Source organism: Octodon degus, unplaced genomic scaffold, assembly GCF_000260255.1.
Source record: "Octodon degus isolate 3935 unplaced genomic scaffold, OctDeg1.0 scaffold00123, whole genome shotgun sequence".
NCBI classification, from domain to species: domain Eukaryota; kingdom Metazoa; phylum Chordata; class Mammalia; order Rodentia; family Octodontidae; genus Octodon; species Octodon degus.
Window position 1 is genome coordinate 2,237,503 of NW_004524699.1, and position 13,046 is coordinate 2,250,548.

The following is a 13,046-nucleotide window of genomic DNA, read 5'->3' on the forward strand; positions in this document are numbered from 1 at the left end:
CCCACTGTCCCTGCAGCCACGTCCCGCCCACTGTCCCTGCAGTGACGGCCGGTCACCACGCTCACCAGGTTCTCAATGGAGCTCTGGAACTCGCTGATCTTCTTCAGGGTCTCCTTGTCCCGCTTCACCTCGTTGATGTACATCGCCAAGTCCTGGAAAGCAACACCGGGCCTCAGGGCTGTGCCCCACCCGCGGCGTGGGCCTCCTGGTCCTGCCCAGGCGGCCGACCCTCAAGACAAGGGGAAACGGAGTCGGGCTAGCATCATGCCACAGAGCCGAGCACAGCCTCAGCCTGCAGGCTCCTGGGCAGCGCCTGTCCCAGATCCTTGCTCAAAGATCGAAGCGCACATCTCTCCTCCCTGGTGATGTTCACCTTCACAACCCGGGCTAACCCAGCTGCTCCCACCTCAGGCCAGTCAGTTTGGTGCTTCCGACAGCCCTTGGGCCCACTGCAACGCCCCCAGAGACCGCCAGGGGGCAGTGCCCACCACGATCCCGAAATCAGCAGTGGTGGCCAGCAGGGGGAGCGCATGACCCAGCTGCAGGGACAGTGGCATAGAAATCCCCAAAATGGGAAGGGAGGGGCCAGCCCTGCACCTCCTGCCCGAGGCAGGGTCCTCTCAGGTGGGACTGGGGACCCCAGGGTGCCCTGCCTGCAGTGTCCCCCACCGTGGCCACCCCACCCTGCCCCTGCTACAGGTCCTCCTCTCCCAGGGACGTGTCCATGGCCACTGCGCCACGCTGTGTGGTGAGCTCACAGGAACCCGAGCACAGGGTGCTACGTGTCATGCTGGCCTGAGGGCTCCTGCCTCAGTTTACCTACCCACCTGCATGGCTTCCAGTGCTTCTTTGAGCTGCTGCCTCTCTGGCCGGTCAGTAGAGTGGCTCAGGAGCTCCTGAGGGGCACAAGGAGTCCCCATTACCCCTTGGGCAGCCCTCGGCCCCCACCAGGTACAGGTGTGTACGCAGTAAAGCCCTGGGGACAAAGTCACCCTGCCTCCCGCCCAGCTGTCTGAGTCCTGCACCTCGAAAGAGCTTAGAGACCCGCCTCCTCCCCCACCTCTTTCCATTGTCTCTCTGGCTTCCAGGGAGCTCGCGGAAATACAAAGTAACCCACCAGTGGGCCCTCAGCCCTGGCCCGAGGACGTGTCTTCTCTCCTTCGCTTTTCCTGACCTCGAGCCTGGTTCTGGGCACGTGACCCCAACCGCCCTTCCCAGGAGGCTGCGCAGCTGTGAGGTGCTATGCGCAGACACACAAAAGGCGGGCTCAGGCCACCGAGGGCCGCCACTGCGCGCGTGGAGGGCACGGCACTCACCTTGAGCAGCAGGTGGTACTTGAGCACGCGCTGCATGGGCACCACCAGCAGGTCCTGCAGCTTGAACTTGCCGTCCTGCACCTTCAGCGTGCACTCCTGGGGTGGACCAGGGGCTGAGTGCCGTCACCAGAGCCCGCGGGGTGGGGGCGCTGGCCCTGCCCCAGCCGGCCCCACGCCTGTGTGCGGGACCACACAGGCAGGGCACACCCCGCTCCCACCTGGGGACTCTGGACACCTGCCTGGCGGCTCCCCTCAGAGCACAGGGCCCTGCCCGCCCTCCTGCCAGGTGCCCAAGCCACAGGGGCTGAGGCCACTCCCAGGGCTCCAGATGCACGGCTCTGGTGTCCACACCAGACAGGGACACCTGCCAGACGTGGGACAGGGACGGGGGTTATCCTGAGCGGGTCCTCGTGAGGAAAGAATGGACAGAGCGGGGTGTGGGGATGACAGGATGGGAGCAGGGGACCCCAGCTTCCAGCCACGACACCGGAGCCGGCGGTCAGCAGCAGCGGGCGAGGGCCACACCCGGGCAGAGTCACAGCGCTCTCCAGGCTGGGCGCCGGGGCCAGCGCGCTCCGCAGAGGAAGCGGACGCCAGGCCTGACCTGCGCGCACAGGAAGCGCCAGGCCTGCTCACCTCCACTTTCTGCCGGAAGTCCTCGCGGCTGGCCAGCAGCTGGTTCAGCGTGCTCTGGGCGTGCTCCATGCGGCTGCAGTACTCCCCGTAGATCAGGAGCCTGCGGGCCGGGGACACAGGCGGGCGTGGGACTCACCGTGCGTGGACGACGCTCGCGGGCACAGTCGCGGGGAGGGCGCCAGCAGGAGTGCGCGCACACACACCCACGCACATGCACGCGCACGCACACGCACACACACGCACGCACACGCACGCGCCACCCACCAAGGGCACGCCGCCGCCGCGACTCATGCCCTTCGCGAGCGCTTGCGCAGCCTGCCGCCCTCTTGCACTGCCCGTGACCCTCCTCTCCCCCGGCCAGGGCAGCCAAACCTTCGGCACAAGACGGTGCCCATGGCTCCCCCACGGCCACACCTGGGTCTCCACCCACCCCCGCCCCCCACAGCGGAAGAAGAGCAGGCGCTGTCGCTGTCGCCAAGGATGGCCGGCAGCCTCAAGCTTCTCACAGGTGCTGCGCACCGCTGAGGACTCCTCGAGGGGTGTCCTGCAGGTGGCGCTGTTGAGCCTGCAGCAGAGTCCTGGGATTCCCCAGGCAGGGTCCCAGCCCCTGAACCCCAGAACGTGGGCCAGGCCGGCACCCCATCCAAGGGATGCTGCGGGGTCCAGGTGACTGGAGCCGGCCTGACCAGCCCCTGCCACCCTCATGCCAGTTCCTCTGTGCCCAGTTGGGTCCATACTCCATCTCTGAGGGCCAGCATCTTGCAAACTACGTGGTGGCACCCTCCGGTTGGGGTGACCACCTGCAATCTCATCTTTACATCTCTGTGCCCCAAAGACGATAGGTGACAGTGCCATGACAGCTTACAACCCTGTCACCCACTACTGGGATCTCCAAGAACCAGCAGCTGAAGGGAACAGCTGGCCACAGAAGTGGCCCAGATGCAAGGCCACGCGTGTCCTCAGACAGCCACTATGTCAGCCCCCCCCTCCCCAGCGGTGTGCTGCCACGTGGCCCCATGCCTGTGGCCACACAGCGTGGCCTCCCTGCCCGACAGCATGGGTGCAGGTTGCTCTCCAGCCTCGCTAATTGAGACTCGGGCTTTTCATTCTCCTTAAGTGAGTCTGTTCCTAAATTAAGAATTTTAATACAAAACTTGATTACAATCCCCCACCTGTAGGGCCACTTTCCCCTTCTAAAGTACAGAACAAAGGCCACTGAGGCCCCCAGCAAGGGAGGAGAGAAGCTTCGCAAAGGGTCAGTCAGCAGCCAGTGGCCAGCCTGGAAAATAAGCTGGACAAGAGCTGGCTACGTGGTTACTGGGCCCTGCCACATTCAGGCTGTCCCCGTGTGGATAGGGACACGCCATAGCCGCCCACGCCCTATGCCAGGCAAGCCGACCACCTGCTCCTCACCCCGTGCCCAGGTCCTCAAGCCACCACGCCCTGCCCCAGCCTGTGACTCCAGGCCCCAGGGGGAACAACACGGAGCAGGAGCCAGGTGGTTGAAGCAGACCCCCCATCAAGTCCCCACACTGCCTTCCCTCTGGGCTCACTGTTGCCCCCCTGGGTTTGCTGCCATCAGCTGTTCCTCGGGATCCTCACTACAGAGCCATGGGCTGTGTGGACCCCAGGACTCCCTGACAGGCACCTGCAGACCCAGACTTGGCTGCCATGTTGGAAGTGAGAGGCTGGTGACAACCCTGTGCCTCTGTGCAGAGGTGTCTCCGGAGGCAGGCAGGGTGCCCACTGCTTCCAGAAAACGCCATGGCCAGCAGCGGGCTCCCCGGGGCATGTGCCCGAGGCCTCAGCAGACAAGGGCCCAGAGCGGTGCGCTGCAACAGCACCACGCCAGCCACCAAGATCAGGGAGCAAGGGGTGGAGGGGGCTTTCAGGGCTCAGAGCCCCCTCTTGCGCTTCAGATCCAGGAGGGCCCTGGAGCCTGGGATTGAAGGATGATTGGATCGCCGGCCACAGAAGCGTGACCTTGGGAAGAAGGGGCCGCTGGGGGCGTGGCCTGGCGTCCTCTCCTGCCAGGCTCCTCCCTCCCCGGCTGCCTCCCGAGCATGGTCAGGTGAGCAGTTCTCCTCCACGCAGACCCTTCCACACCCACCACCGTGCAAGGACTGAAACTTCTGATCGGGAGCCAACATGAACCCCTCCTCTGCTAAACCGGGGGTGTCCAGTATCGCGTCCAGTGATTCTGGTCCAGGCCATGCCAGGAGGTGACCCTCCATGGTCTCCAAGCTCACAGGGTCTGCAGGACAACAGCACTTGCCCTGCTATCTCTACCACCTGCGACCCACATGCCCTCCTGAGACCGGTCGCTCTCACTCACCTCTCCTTGAACTCCAGGAAGACCTTGGCCAGGGTGCCACCTCCCGCCATCATGGCCACGTCGATGGCCCGCAGGAAGCTGTGGTGCACCTTGATGAGGTCCTGCATGGAGCGGGCTGGTCAGCGCACCACATGGCACCTGCTGCTGCCCTCCAGATGCCCGCATGGGGGGCTGAGAGGCTGCACACTGGGCCTGCACCCTGACCCCAGGACGCCTGTGGCCCTCAGGCACAGGCCGCAGGAGCCAGAGCACATTCAGAACCTGACAGAGCAGGAGGGCAGCTGCCCACAGGCCACGCCAGCTGTAGGGACACTGTGGCTCAGGGCCAGTGGAGGCCGAGAAGGCAGCACTCCGTGTCCTCATGGCTGCTCGCGGAGCCCAGGGCTCTGTGCAGCCAGCTCGAGGCTCTGCAGTCAGGGCGGGCGGCAGCCCGGAAGCCGGGTGGCCCCACATGTCAGCAGATGACGGCCGGGGGCAGCCTGGGTTCCTGACTTCCTGCCCCGCTTCCGTCCTGTGTATGGTCACCTGTCCTGGCCACGGCTCACAGCAGGTTGGGCACAGAGCGGGGAGCTCCGGGGTCTGGGTGAGGCCCATCCAGGGCAGCAAGCTCGGGTACCCTCAAGCTGATAGGAAGTGGTGGGGGTTTGAGCCACTGCCTAATCCAAGACAACATGGCACACCACGCAGGGGCTCCTACTTTACACGTGCTCAGACACGGCCAAGGAGTGAGGAACTTGCTGGCCCCGCTGCCCTGGAGCATCAACCCACCCTAGGGATGTCAGTGCCTCCTTGCCCAGCACAAAGAGGCGCAGAAACCTCTGGTGCGGAGCCCACAAACCTCATCCCACCGTATCCCGAAGCCAGAGTCCCCACAGAGAGGTGCTGCAATCCCCAGACCTGTCAGCCGTGGGACTGCCAGGGACACGGCTGAGGTCCCCAGGGCTGGCAGCTCGGCAGGGTGCCGCGAGCAGGGGCCAGAGCCGGAACACTCACCTCCAGATTGATGAACACGCTCGCCATGTCTGCCGGGCTCAGCACCAGCCGCAGGGGGCCCATGTAGTTCTGGAAGACAGAAGCCCACACTGCCACCTCGTCACTGCCAAGCCCACGGTGACCCTGCCCAGGGGAGGCACGCTGGTGGGGCCTGCTGGACAGGGGGGCTGAGCCAGGGCCCAAACCTTCAGCCCTGTGGCCCAAGCAAAGCTTCAGGGAGGCTAGAGAAGGGCCAGCTGGCGACCAGGGCTCTGGGCTGGACGCTGCCCACACCCCAGCTGCGAGGCCCCATCATGGCCCCACTGGTCTCCACACACCACACCGCCACTCCAGGCAGCCAGCTGGGCTCTAGCTGGGAAACGGCCTTGGTCTTTGTGCTCCACAAGCACCGAAGGTCTGGTGGGTGGGGCAGGGGACAGGGCCTGCACCCATGTCCTGTGACCTGACCACAGCCCACTGCAGGACATCCTGGCCGTCTAGAGTATGGCCACTGCATCCAGGCCTCCACTCAGAGTGGGGAGCCAGAGTGCAGAGCTGAGAGTGGCCCGGAGATGGGCACAGACAGGGGCTGGCACCATGCCCAGCCCAGTGCAGCTGCGGGCAGAAGCCACAGTGACGACCAGGATGGAAGATGGGAAGGAGATGTGCAGGACTGCGGGGGAAGGTGGCCTCTTGGCGTGGAGGTGCCCACTGGTGAGGCTGAGGGTTGCCAAGCCCTACCCCCTGGTGCGGCTACCCTGGTTCCTGGCCTGGTCTTCGCATGTGCTAGGACACCAGCTGCCACCCCCAGACCAAGGCTGCCGCACCTTCTCGATATCCTCCAGAGTCCGGTAGTACTTGGCCTCCGTCTCCTGAATCTCCAGCAGGCAGCAGCTCCTTTTGTCATCCTCCGTCATGCCCATTTTCTAGGGAAGATGCAGGACCTGAGCCCGGGCCACCCTGCCCAGCCACCCTGCATGTCACACACAAAGCCTCAGTCTCCCACCCACACAAGGGCACTTCTAGGGGGCCTGAGAGGTCACCAAGTGTAAAGTGGCTGGGGACAGAGGGGACCCAGTCCCTCCTAAGGCACAAGAAGGGGCAGAGCTATGACACGTAGGGTTCTAGGCTCCTGCCCCCCATGCTGACCCTAGAGTCTCCAGTGGCCCCAAGAGGCAGCCCCACTGAGCTGGTGGCACTGGCCACCCTGGGAACCACACCCACAGGCCATCATGGGTGACAGCCAGGGTGGGTGGCTTCCCAGCACTCTCCTTACGGTCCACAGGCTGAACGAGACAGAGCAGGGTGTGCAGCCCTGGGACGTGCACCCAGCCCTTTCCCAATAGCTGCCGGCAGTTATGCCCACGCCACCTTCAGGAGACACCCCAGGGGCCCCGTGCTGAGCCCCAGCTCCAGAGCAGCGTGCAAGAGGGAGCTGCGACCTGGGCTTTGTGGGGGCTGCCTTGGGCCATGACCCCTGCCACCCCACACACCTGACAGGCCCCAGGGAATGGTGCCCGCGCTTGTTCCGAGGGGTCTGGGGCCACCGGAAGACGAGGCTGACAGCGTTTTGGGCCCCTCCAGGCCCCTTACCTGCCACTCACCTGCATGTACCTGATCTGAGAGCGTGGAGGGTGAAGAGAGCAAGTATCAGAGCTGCTACTGGGCTCAAGCCCGGTGTGGGGACCCGCGTGTCCACCCAGCTCCCACCCAGCTGTCGGACAGGCCACGGGAAAGGTTGGGAGCGCTGTGTGCCAGGGACAGGACAACCCACGTCCTTCACCTGCACGTCAGGACCAGACCAGCAGTGGTATAGCTGGGGGTGGGGGGTGCAGAGAAAGCATGCACAGCCTGGGGTGGGGACGCCCCAAATTCTGTCGAGGCTGCTGCCTCTGTGCGCTCAGGTCGTCCCCAGGATGCCTGCACACAAGGGATCAGGAGGGAAGTGGCCCTGCTGACCAAACAAGGCGTGGTGGGGCCCAGCAGGTCCTTTTGGGGCAGCATGGGGGAGGGGGTCTCCAGCACCCCACGAGACAACCCAGGAGGAGAGGGGAGCAGAGACACCCGCAGGGCTCCCCTAGAAAGCCTGCAGGAGAGCTTTAGATCTTCAACACAAAACGAGACTCCCTCTCAAGGGAGACTGCAGGGAGTGGGAGACCCCTGCGCTCCCTCCCTTCTTCGAGGACACCCCTCTAGCTCCTTTCTCCCCCACCCACCAATGACGCCTCTACCACACCATTTGCTTTTTGAGAAACCTCTCGGGTTTTCAGGGAGTACAAGGGGATCCAAGCCTCCACGGTTGGTTGGCAAGGGGCCTGCACGCCCACCCTCTGGAAGCATGGGGTCCAAGGAGGTTGTGTCCCCCACAGCCCGCCCGCCGGACCCACCTTCCCCAAGCAGCTGTTGCCAAAAAACCCGCACCAAGCAACTTGGCGTCCGAGAGCTCATTAGACAACGCCTGTGCGGAAATGCAAGTCCTCACAGCACAAAGCCGCAGCTGGCTAATTGAGCCCCCGCCGGGCTCCTCGAGCGCCACACAAAGGGGCAGGCAGAATGAGCCTCGCGGCGCTGGGCTGGCGGCAGCGCCTGCTCCGGGCGGGACTCGAACCCTGAAGCTTCCAAGGGAAGCTCCACAGCAGCCCGCCCACAGGGCACCGGGTCACATCCACCCTGCGTGTCCTCCTCGATGCCTGAGCCTGGGGCCGCTGTCCCACAGAAGCGGGGCCGGCCGCACGGGGCGAGGGCAGGCGCTGGCTCACCATGGGCTGCTGCACCTCCACCTTGATGATGTCCTCGTAGATGTCATCGCCGTCCTCCTCGCACGGGACGCAGTCGTAGATGTCCTCGCCCAGGTCATGCTCACTGCGGGGGCAGTGGGTGAGCAGAAGGGCCCTCAGCCCGGGGCCACCCGGCAGGCTCCAGCCTCCAGGGACACTTGGGGCAGCCCCGGGAACCTGCTGAGGAGCCAGGGCCAGGGCCAGGGCCACCCTGGTTTCCCCCGAACCTCCACTCCTGCCTCCAACCAGGACTCCGAGCTCTGTGCTGGGCGTGGGTCCTGGCAGTGGACAGGGCCACGTGTGAATGCAGTACACGGAGGTCTTCCCACGCCAGGCGCCAGGCGGCCAAGCAGACAGGGACACGGGGTCCAAGCACGGCCAGGGTGCAAGTCCCGCAGGCTGCCCTCTGCCTTCGGGGCTAAGGTCACAGTCACCTCCGGCCTGGTGTAGACTGACTCCCCTACCCTGGGCACCGGGGGGCCAGCGTGTAGCCCAGGCCACTCTGCCAGTCCTGTGAGTGGAGGCTGCAAGCCGCCTGCCCTGGAAGCCAGCAGCCTGCTCCTCCCTGGGCCCCCACATCAGGCCTGTGGCTCTACTCAGCTAGTGACACCCTGCCCGTGGGGACGCTGCACCCCAAGGCCCAGAACAAGCAGCGCGGTGGCTCAGGCCGGCCCTGGAGCCCTTGGCAAGGCGAGGCTAGTCTCACGGCGTGGCTTGGCACGAGTGCCGGCATCCCTCCTGGAAGGCACAGCCGGCAGGAAGCACTGCCCTCCCCCACCTGCCACCAGGACCAGGGAGGAGCGGGGCGGAGCCTGCGCACACAGCAGGGCGGTCCCCAGAGGGCCCCTGCCATGCAGGCACCGAAGCCCCTCCTGGGTCTCGGCCTGGGATAGTGCCACATCCTCAGGCTGGTCGGGTCCAATCACCAAAGATCGCCTTCGGCAGGGGTGCAGGCTGTACTCACAAGGGTCACCGGGACCCCGGCATTGACCCTGGAGGACCCAGCTCCATGGGACAACCACATGGCATCGCCGGCCCCACTCCAGATGTGAGGCCCGGGACCCAGCCAGGAGACAGGGCCAGCAGGGGCCACGACGGTGTGCAGAGCTGGCCACCCACTCCCGGCCCTCGTGTGCTCACGTCAGGCACACGGCAGCCTGGTGACGACCAGCCCACAGGTGCGGATGAGGGCGTCGCTGTGTGGGGCCCGCACTGCAGAGCCCATGTTCTAGGCAGGACCCCACATGTGGGGGCTGGTGTTGGGGGGTCCACCCTCCCGCCATCTGGCAACTGTCCTGGAAGCTGTCACTCACAAGGCGGAAGTCACCTCTCCTGCGTAGAGCCGCAGCCCCCTAGTCTGCCTGCCAGGCTGTGGGGGCCCAGACCCCGCAGCATCCCCGTGGGGAATTCTGACCCTGTGGAACCCAGGCAAGAGAAGGAAGCTTCCGGGCCACAAGACTGGACGGACGGCACACGGGGAGCATGCCACTCCTGTGGTGTATGCGCAGACGCAGCTTAGCTTCAGCTGGGCAGATGGAAGCGGCGGGGACGGGGTTTGGCAGTTAAATGTCCTACAAGTGGGTGAAAGTTGGGCCCTCGCGGGGCCTCAAGGGCCTGCATCTTTAGGGGCGTCCTAACCAACTCCAGGATGTGGCCCTGCCCCAGCAGCAAGCTGCCCAGAACTGGCCCTGGGATGCCGCCACGCTGTAGGGAACCAGATGCACACTTGCACCCCGGACACTCTCGGTGCCGTCTCTAAGGCTGCAGAGAGCAGCCGGGGCCCTGGGGAAAAACAGACCGCCGAGGAGGCCGGGGGTTCCCAGACAAACGATTCGTGCACGGGCTTCAAGGCCGGGGCAGGCGCTGGGCTGCACAAGGTGCCCTCGGCTGGGCCGACTCTGTGCCCAGTACACACCCACACCCCCCGGGACCCCAGCGCAGTCTCATGCAGGTGCTAGACCCCAGCTTTCACAGCATTCTCACTGGGGCTGATGAAGACAGCGACAACCTGGCCCACGCAGCCCACCCGCCACGCGGCAGCTGTTCGCATCTCCTCGGAGGTCTCCCCTTGCCGGCAGTCTCCCCCTCCGCGGCCTCCTCGTCACCACACAGCCACTTCGCCTCATGGACACTGTCAGTGGCACCATGTGTTACACGTGCTTGTGCATCTGCCTTCTCCTCTGTGCGGTTTCTGAGACCCTAAATGTGCGGCTGCCTGGACCCGTGCCTGCTCCTCCACCCTGCCGAGGACCAGGGTGTTGGAGGAGGACTAGTCTGAGCTTCATTCTCCACCTAGACGGTCACTTTGGCTGCTACCAAGTAGGGATCACTGTACGTCAAGGCACTGAATGAGCACTCGAGTCCTGCACGCCATGTGTGTGCCCACGTGTGCATGCGTGACACACGCGTGGGGACACACACTCTCACTTCCTTCGGAAGCGGCATCACCCAGGAGCGGGGCTGGCAACTCCCCAAGTGGCCGAAGCATCTGCCTCCCGGCCCACAGGGTGCGCAGGCTGCAGGGGCTCCGGGCCGCCTTTGCCCCGTCACGCTGGTTCCTTTCAGCTACCGTGGGGACATGGCAGAGCCCCGCTGTGCTTCTGCTTTTCGTCTTCCTGAAGGCCAGTGATGCAGAACTTCTTCCACGTACTCGCCGCTCGGATTCCTTCATGAATGTTCCACCGAGACTGCTGTCTGTCTCTGAAACCAGCCGCTCATTTCTGCCTCGGAGGGTCTTGGGCGCTCTTTCGTCACGTTTCATTCCCCTCCCCGGCCGTCCCTAGCGCCGTCCCTAGCCGTCTTGTGTGCTTCGGGGAGCATTTGTTGATGGTTTCACGATGTCCGGTTTATCCACATCTCCTTTCATACTGTCCTAAATTCTATCTACAAATCCCATCTTGCTTAAAAACTTCACCTTCTTTGAAGTCACAGGGGAGTTTTCTCTTGCATTTTCTTCTAAGAGCGGTTCGCTTTCAGGGCCCGGCCTTGGGCCTCTGCTCCACCTCACATCAGCTGCGCGCGTGGCGTGAGGTAGGGGCTCGCTTTTTCCCACGGCAATAGCCAGGTGTTCCAGGGTGACTTGTCAGAAACTGCTTTTCGCACTAGACTTCTGGGATGTCTCGGGCAAAATCCAACTGACCACACGTGAATCTGTGAAACCCTCTACAGTATTCTAGTCCACCAATCCACTTACTGACGGATCCATATGCAAACACCACCGTTCTAGTTTCGCTTCTGCAAAGTCTTGAGATCAGGTGGTACAAACGCTCTAGCCATGTTCTGAGACTGTTCACACTATTTTAAGGCCCTCGGCACTGTCACATAAACTTTAGAATTTCATCAGTTTCCGAAAAGCCGTCTGCTGAACTTGTGACAGGCAGCGACCGTACTAGTGACTTGTGCAGAACTGACTTCTAAAACCACCTCCCACCCCGTGAACGTGGCGCACGCTTCCACCTACTTAGGTCTCGGACTTCTCTAGGTCATGTTCTGTGGTCTTAGGGGCTCTTGGCCCTTTTTTCTGTATCCTTTACTCTTCTAGAACACAAAACACATTTCTTTTAGACTAGTTGATCCTGGCTGGCATGGGTGACTCTGTTCTGAATTTTCTTTGTGTTATGGTATATTAAGGGCTGAAGGCTGAACTCAGGACCTTCCCAACGGGCTACGTCCCTAGACCTTCTCTTATTTTTTTTGTTTTGAGCAGGGTTTTGCTCACCAAGCTGCCCAGGCTGGTCTTGAACTTGTAATCTTCCTGTCTCAGCCCCCCTGAAAGCTGGGAGGAGAGGGTGCCCCTCCACACCCAGCTGAGGGTCTCTGCATTGTCTCTGACTTTGCTTCTGTTATTTAGAGCATTCACCACCCACAGAGCCACGGTCAGGCTGCACGACGACTCCTCCCGCCACCTCAAATCTCGATGGGGCTCTCCCACGATTGCTCATTTCAGACAGCATGTGTTTCACCCTTAAGCCTCCTCTGATGATTTTTAAATAATGTGTATTTCCCCGCTATGTCTCCCCATCTGTTCATCCATCCTACTTTGTTCTAGGTCCTTGACTGCATTTGTATCTGCTGTAACGGCTCATTTTGTGTCAACCAGTGGGGCCAAGGGACACCCAGCGCTGGCTCTGGTGGTGTGTGAGTGTGGCCGAAGGGGCTGTTGGAACAGGTGGAGTGGGCGGCAGAGCATGTACTCTCTGGGATAGCTGGGCCACGTCCGGCCCAGCAGGCCCAGAAGGCAAAGTGGCAGGGGGAGGGCAGGTGCATTGTTCTCTCTTCTGGGGCTGGGATGGCCGTCTTCTGTTCTGCACACCGGAACGCCGTGTCCTTGGGCCCCGGGATTCCAGGCCTCCCACCAGCACCCCGAGCCCTGTTCCCTCCTGAGCTCAGGCCTCTGGCCTCGCTTGGGCTGGGGCATTATGACACTGTCCCGCGTTCCCAGGCTGAGGACTCAGGCTGAGTCACACCACTGACCTCTCTGGGGCTCCCACGCACAGGCAGCGCAGCCAGGGCTTTCGGGCTTCCCCAGTTGCATAAGCCGGTTCCCTCTCCCATATCTCTGCATGCCCTCCTGGACCTGTTTCTTCCCTGGAGAGCCCTGAGTACAGCCACTACTAACTGCCACATCTGGGTCACCCTAAGGAGCACGAGCATCAGCGGGCTGTTCCTTCCCGCGCACGACTCACTTCCCCGCTTTTTTGCAAGCTCAATGATTTTTATGGTCACTGGACCTATAAATGACATGATAAGGGCCGGGGACACAGCTCAGTGGCATAAGCGCCTGCCTGGCAAGCGCAAGGTCCCACATTCAATTCCCAGTACTGGGAAAAATGATATGATACAGTGGAGATACACCGCGGGGATCGGGGTCCTGCTGCTGCTACTGCAGAGCGCATCAACTCGAGCAGAGAATCTGGGCACTCACAGGCTTTGAGCTGTGTCCCTCCTGCAAGGAGTGTGCTGAAAGGGCTGCCCTAATGTCTCGCTGGAGAGCTCAGGTCTTTCCTGGGC

General features: G+C 62.9%; 1 protein-coding gene across 3 annotated transcripts in view; it reads right to left on the minus strand.

The window, feature by feature from the left end:
• Nucleotides 1-13,046, minus strand: part of Vav2 (vav guanine nucleotide exchange factor 2) — a 126,484-nt gene that overhangs the window by 20,340 nt on the left and 93,098 nt on the right. For all 3 annotated transcript variants that reach the window (XM_023700412.1, XM_004640409.2, XM_023700410.1), the window contains exons 5-12: nt 8,019-8,121; nt 6,087-6,185; nt 5,281-5,349; nt 4,288-4,388; nt 1,953-2,052; nt 1,317-1,412; nt 828-896; nt 66-152 (exon numbers count right to left, since the gene is read on the minus strand). In XM_023700412.1, coding sequence (XP_023556180.1) covers nt 66-152; nt 828-896; nt 1,317-1,412; nt 1,953-2,052; nt 4,288-4,388; nt 5,281-5,349; nt 6,087-6,185; nt 8,019-8,121 — 724 coding nt within the window. The remainder of the gene's footprint in view (nt 1-65; nt 153-827; nt 897-1,316; nt 1,413-1,952; nt 2,053-4,287; nt 4,389-5,280; nt 5,350-6,086; nt 6,186-8,018; nt 8,122-13,046) is intronic.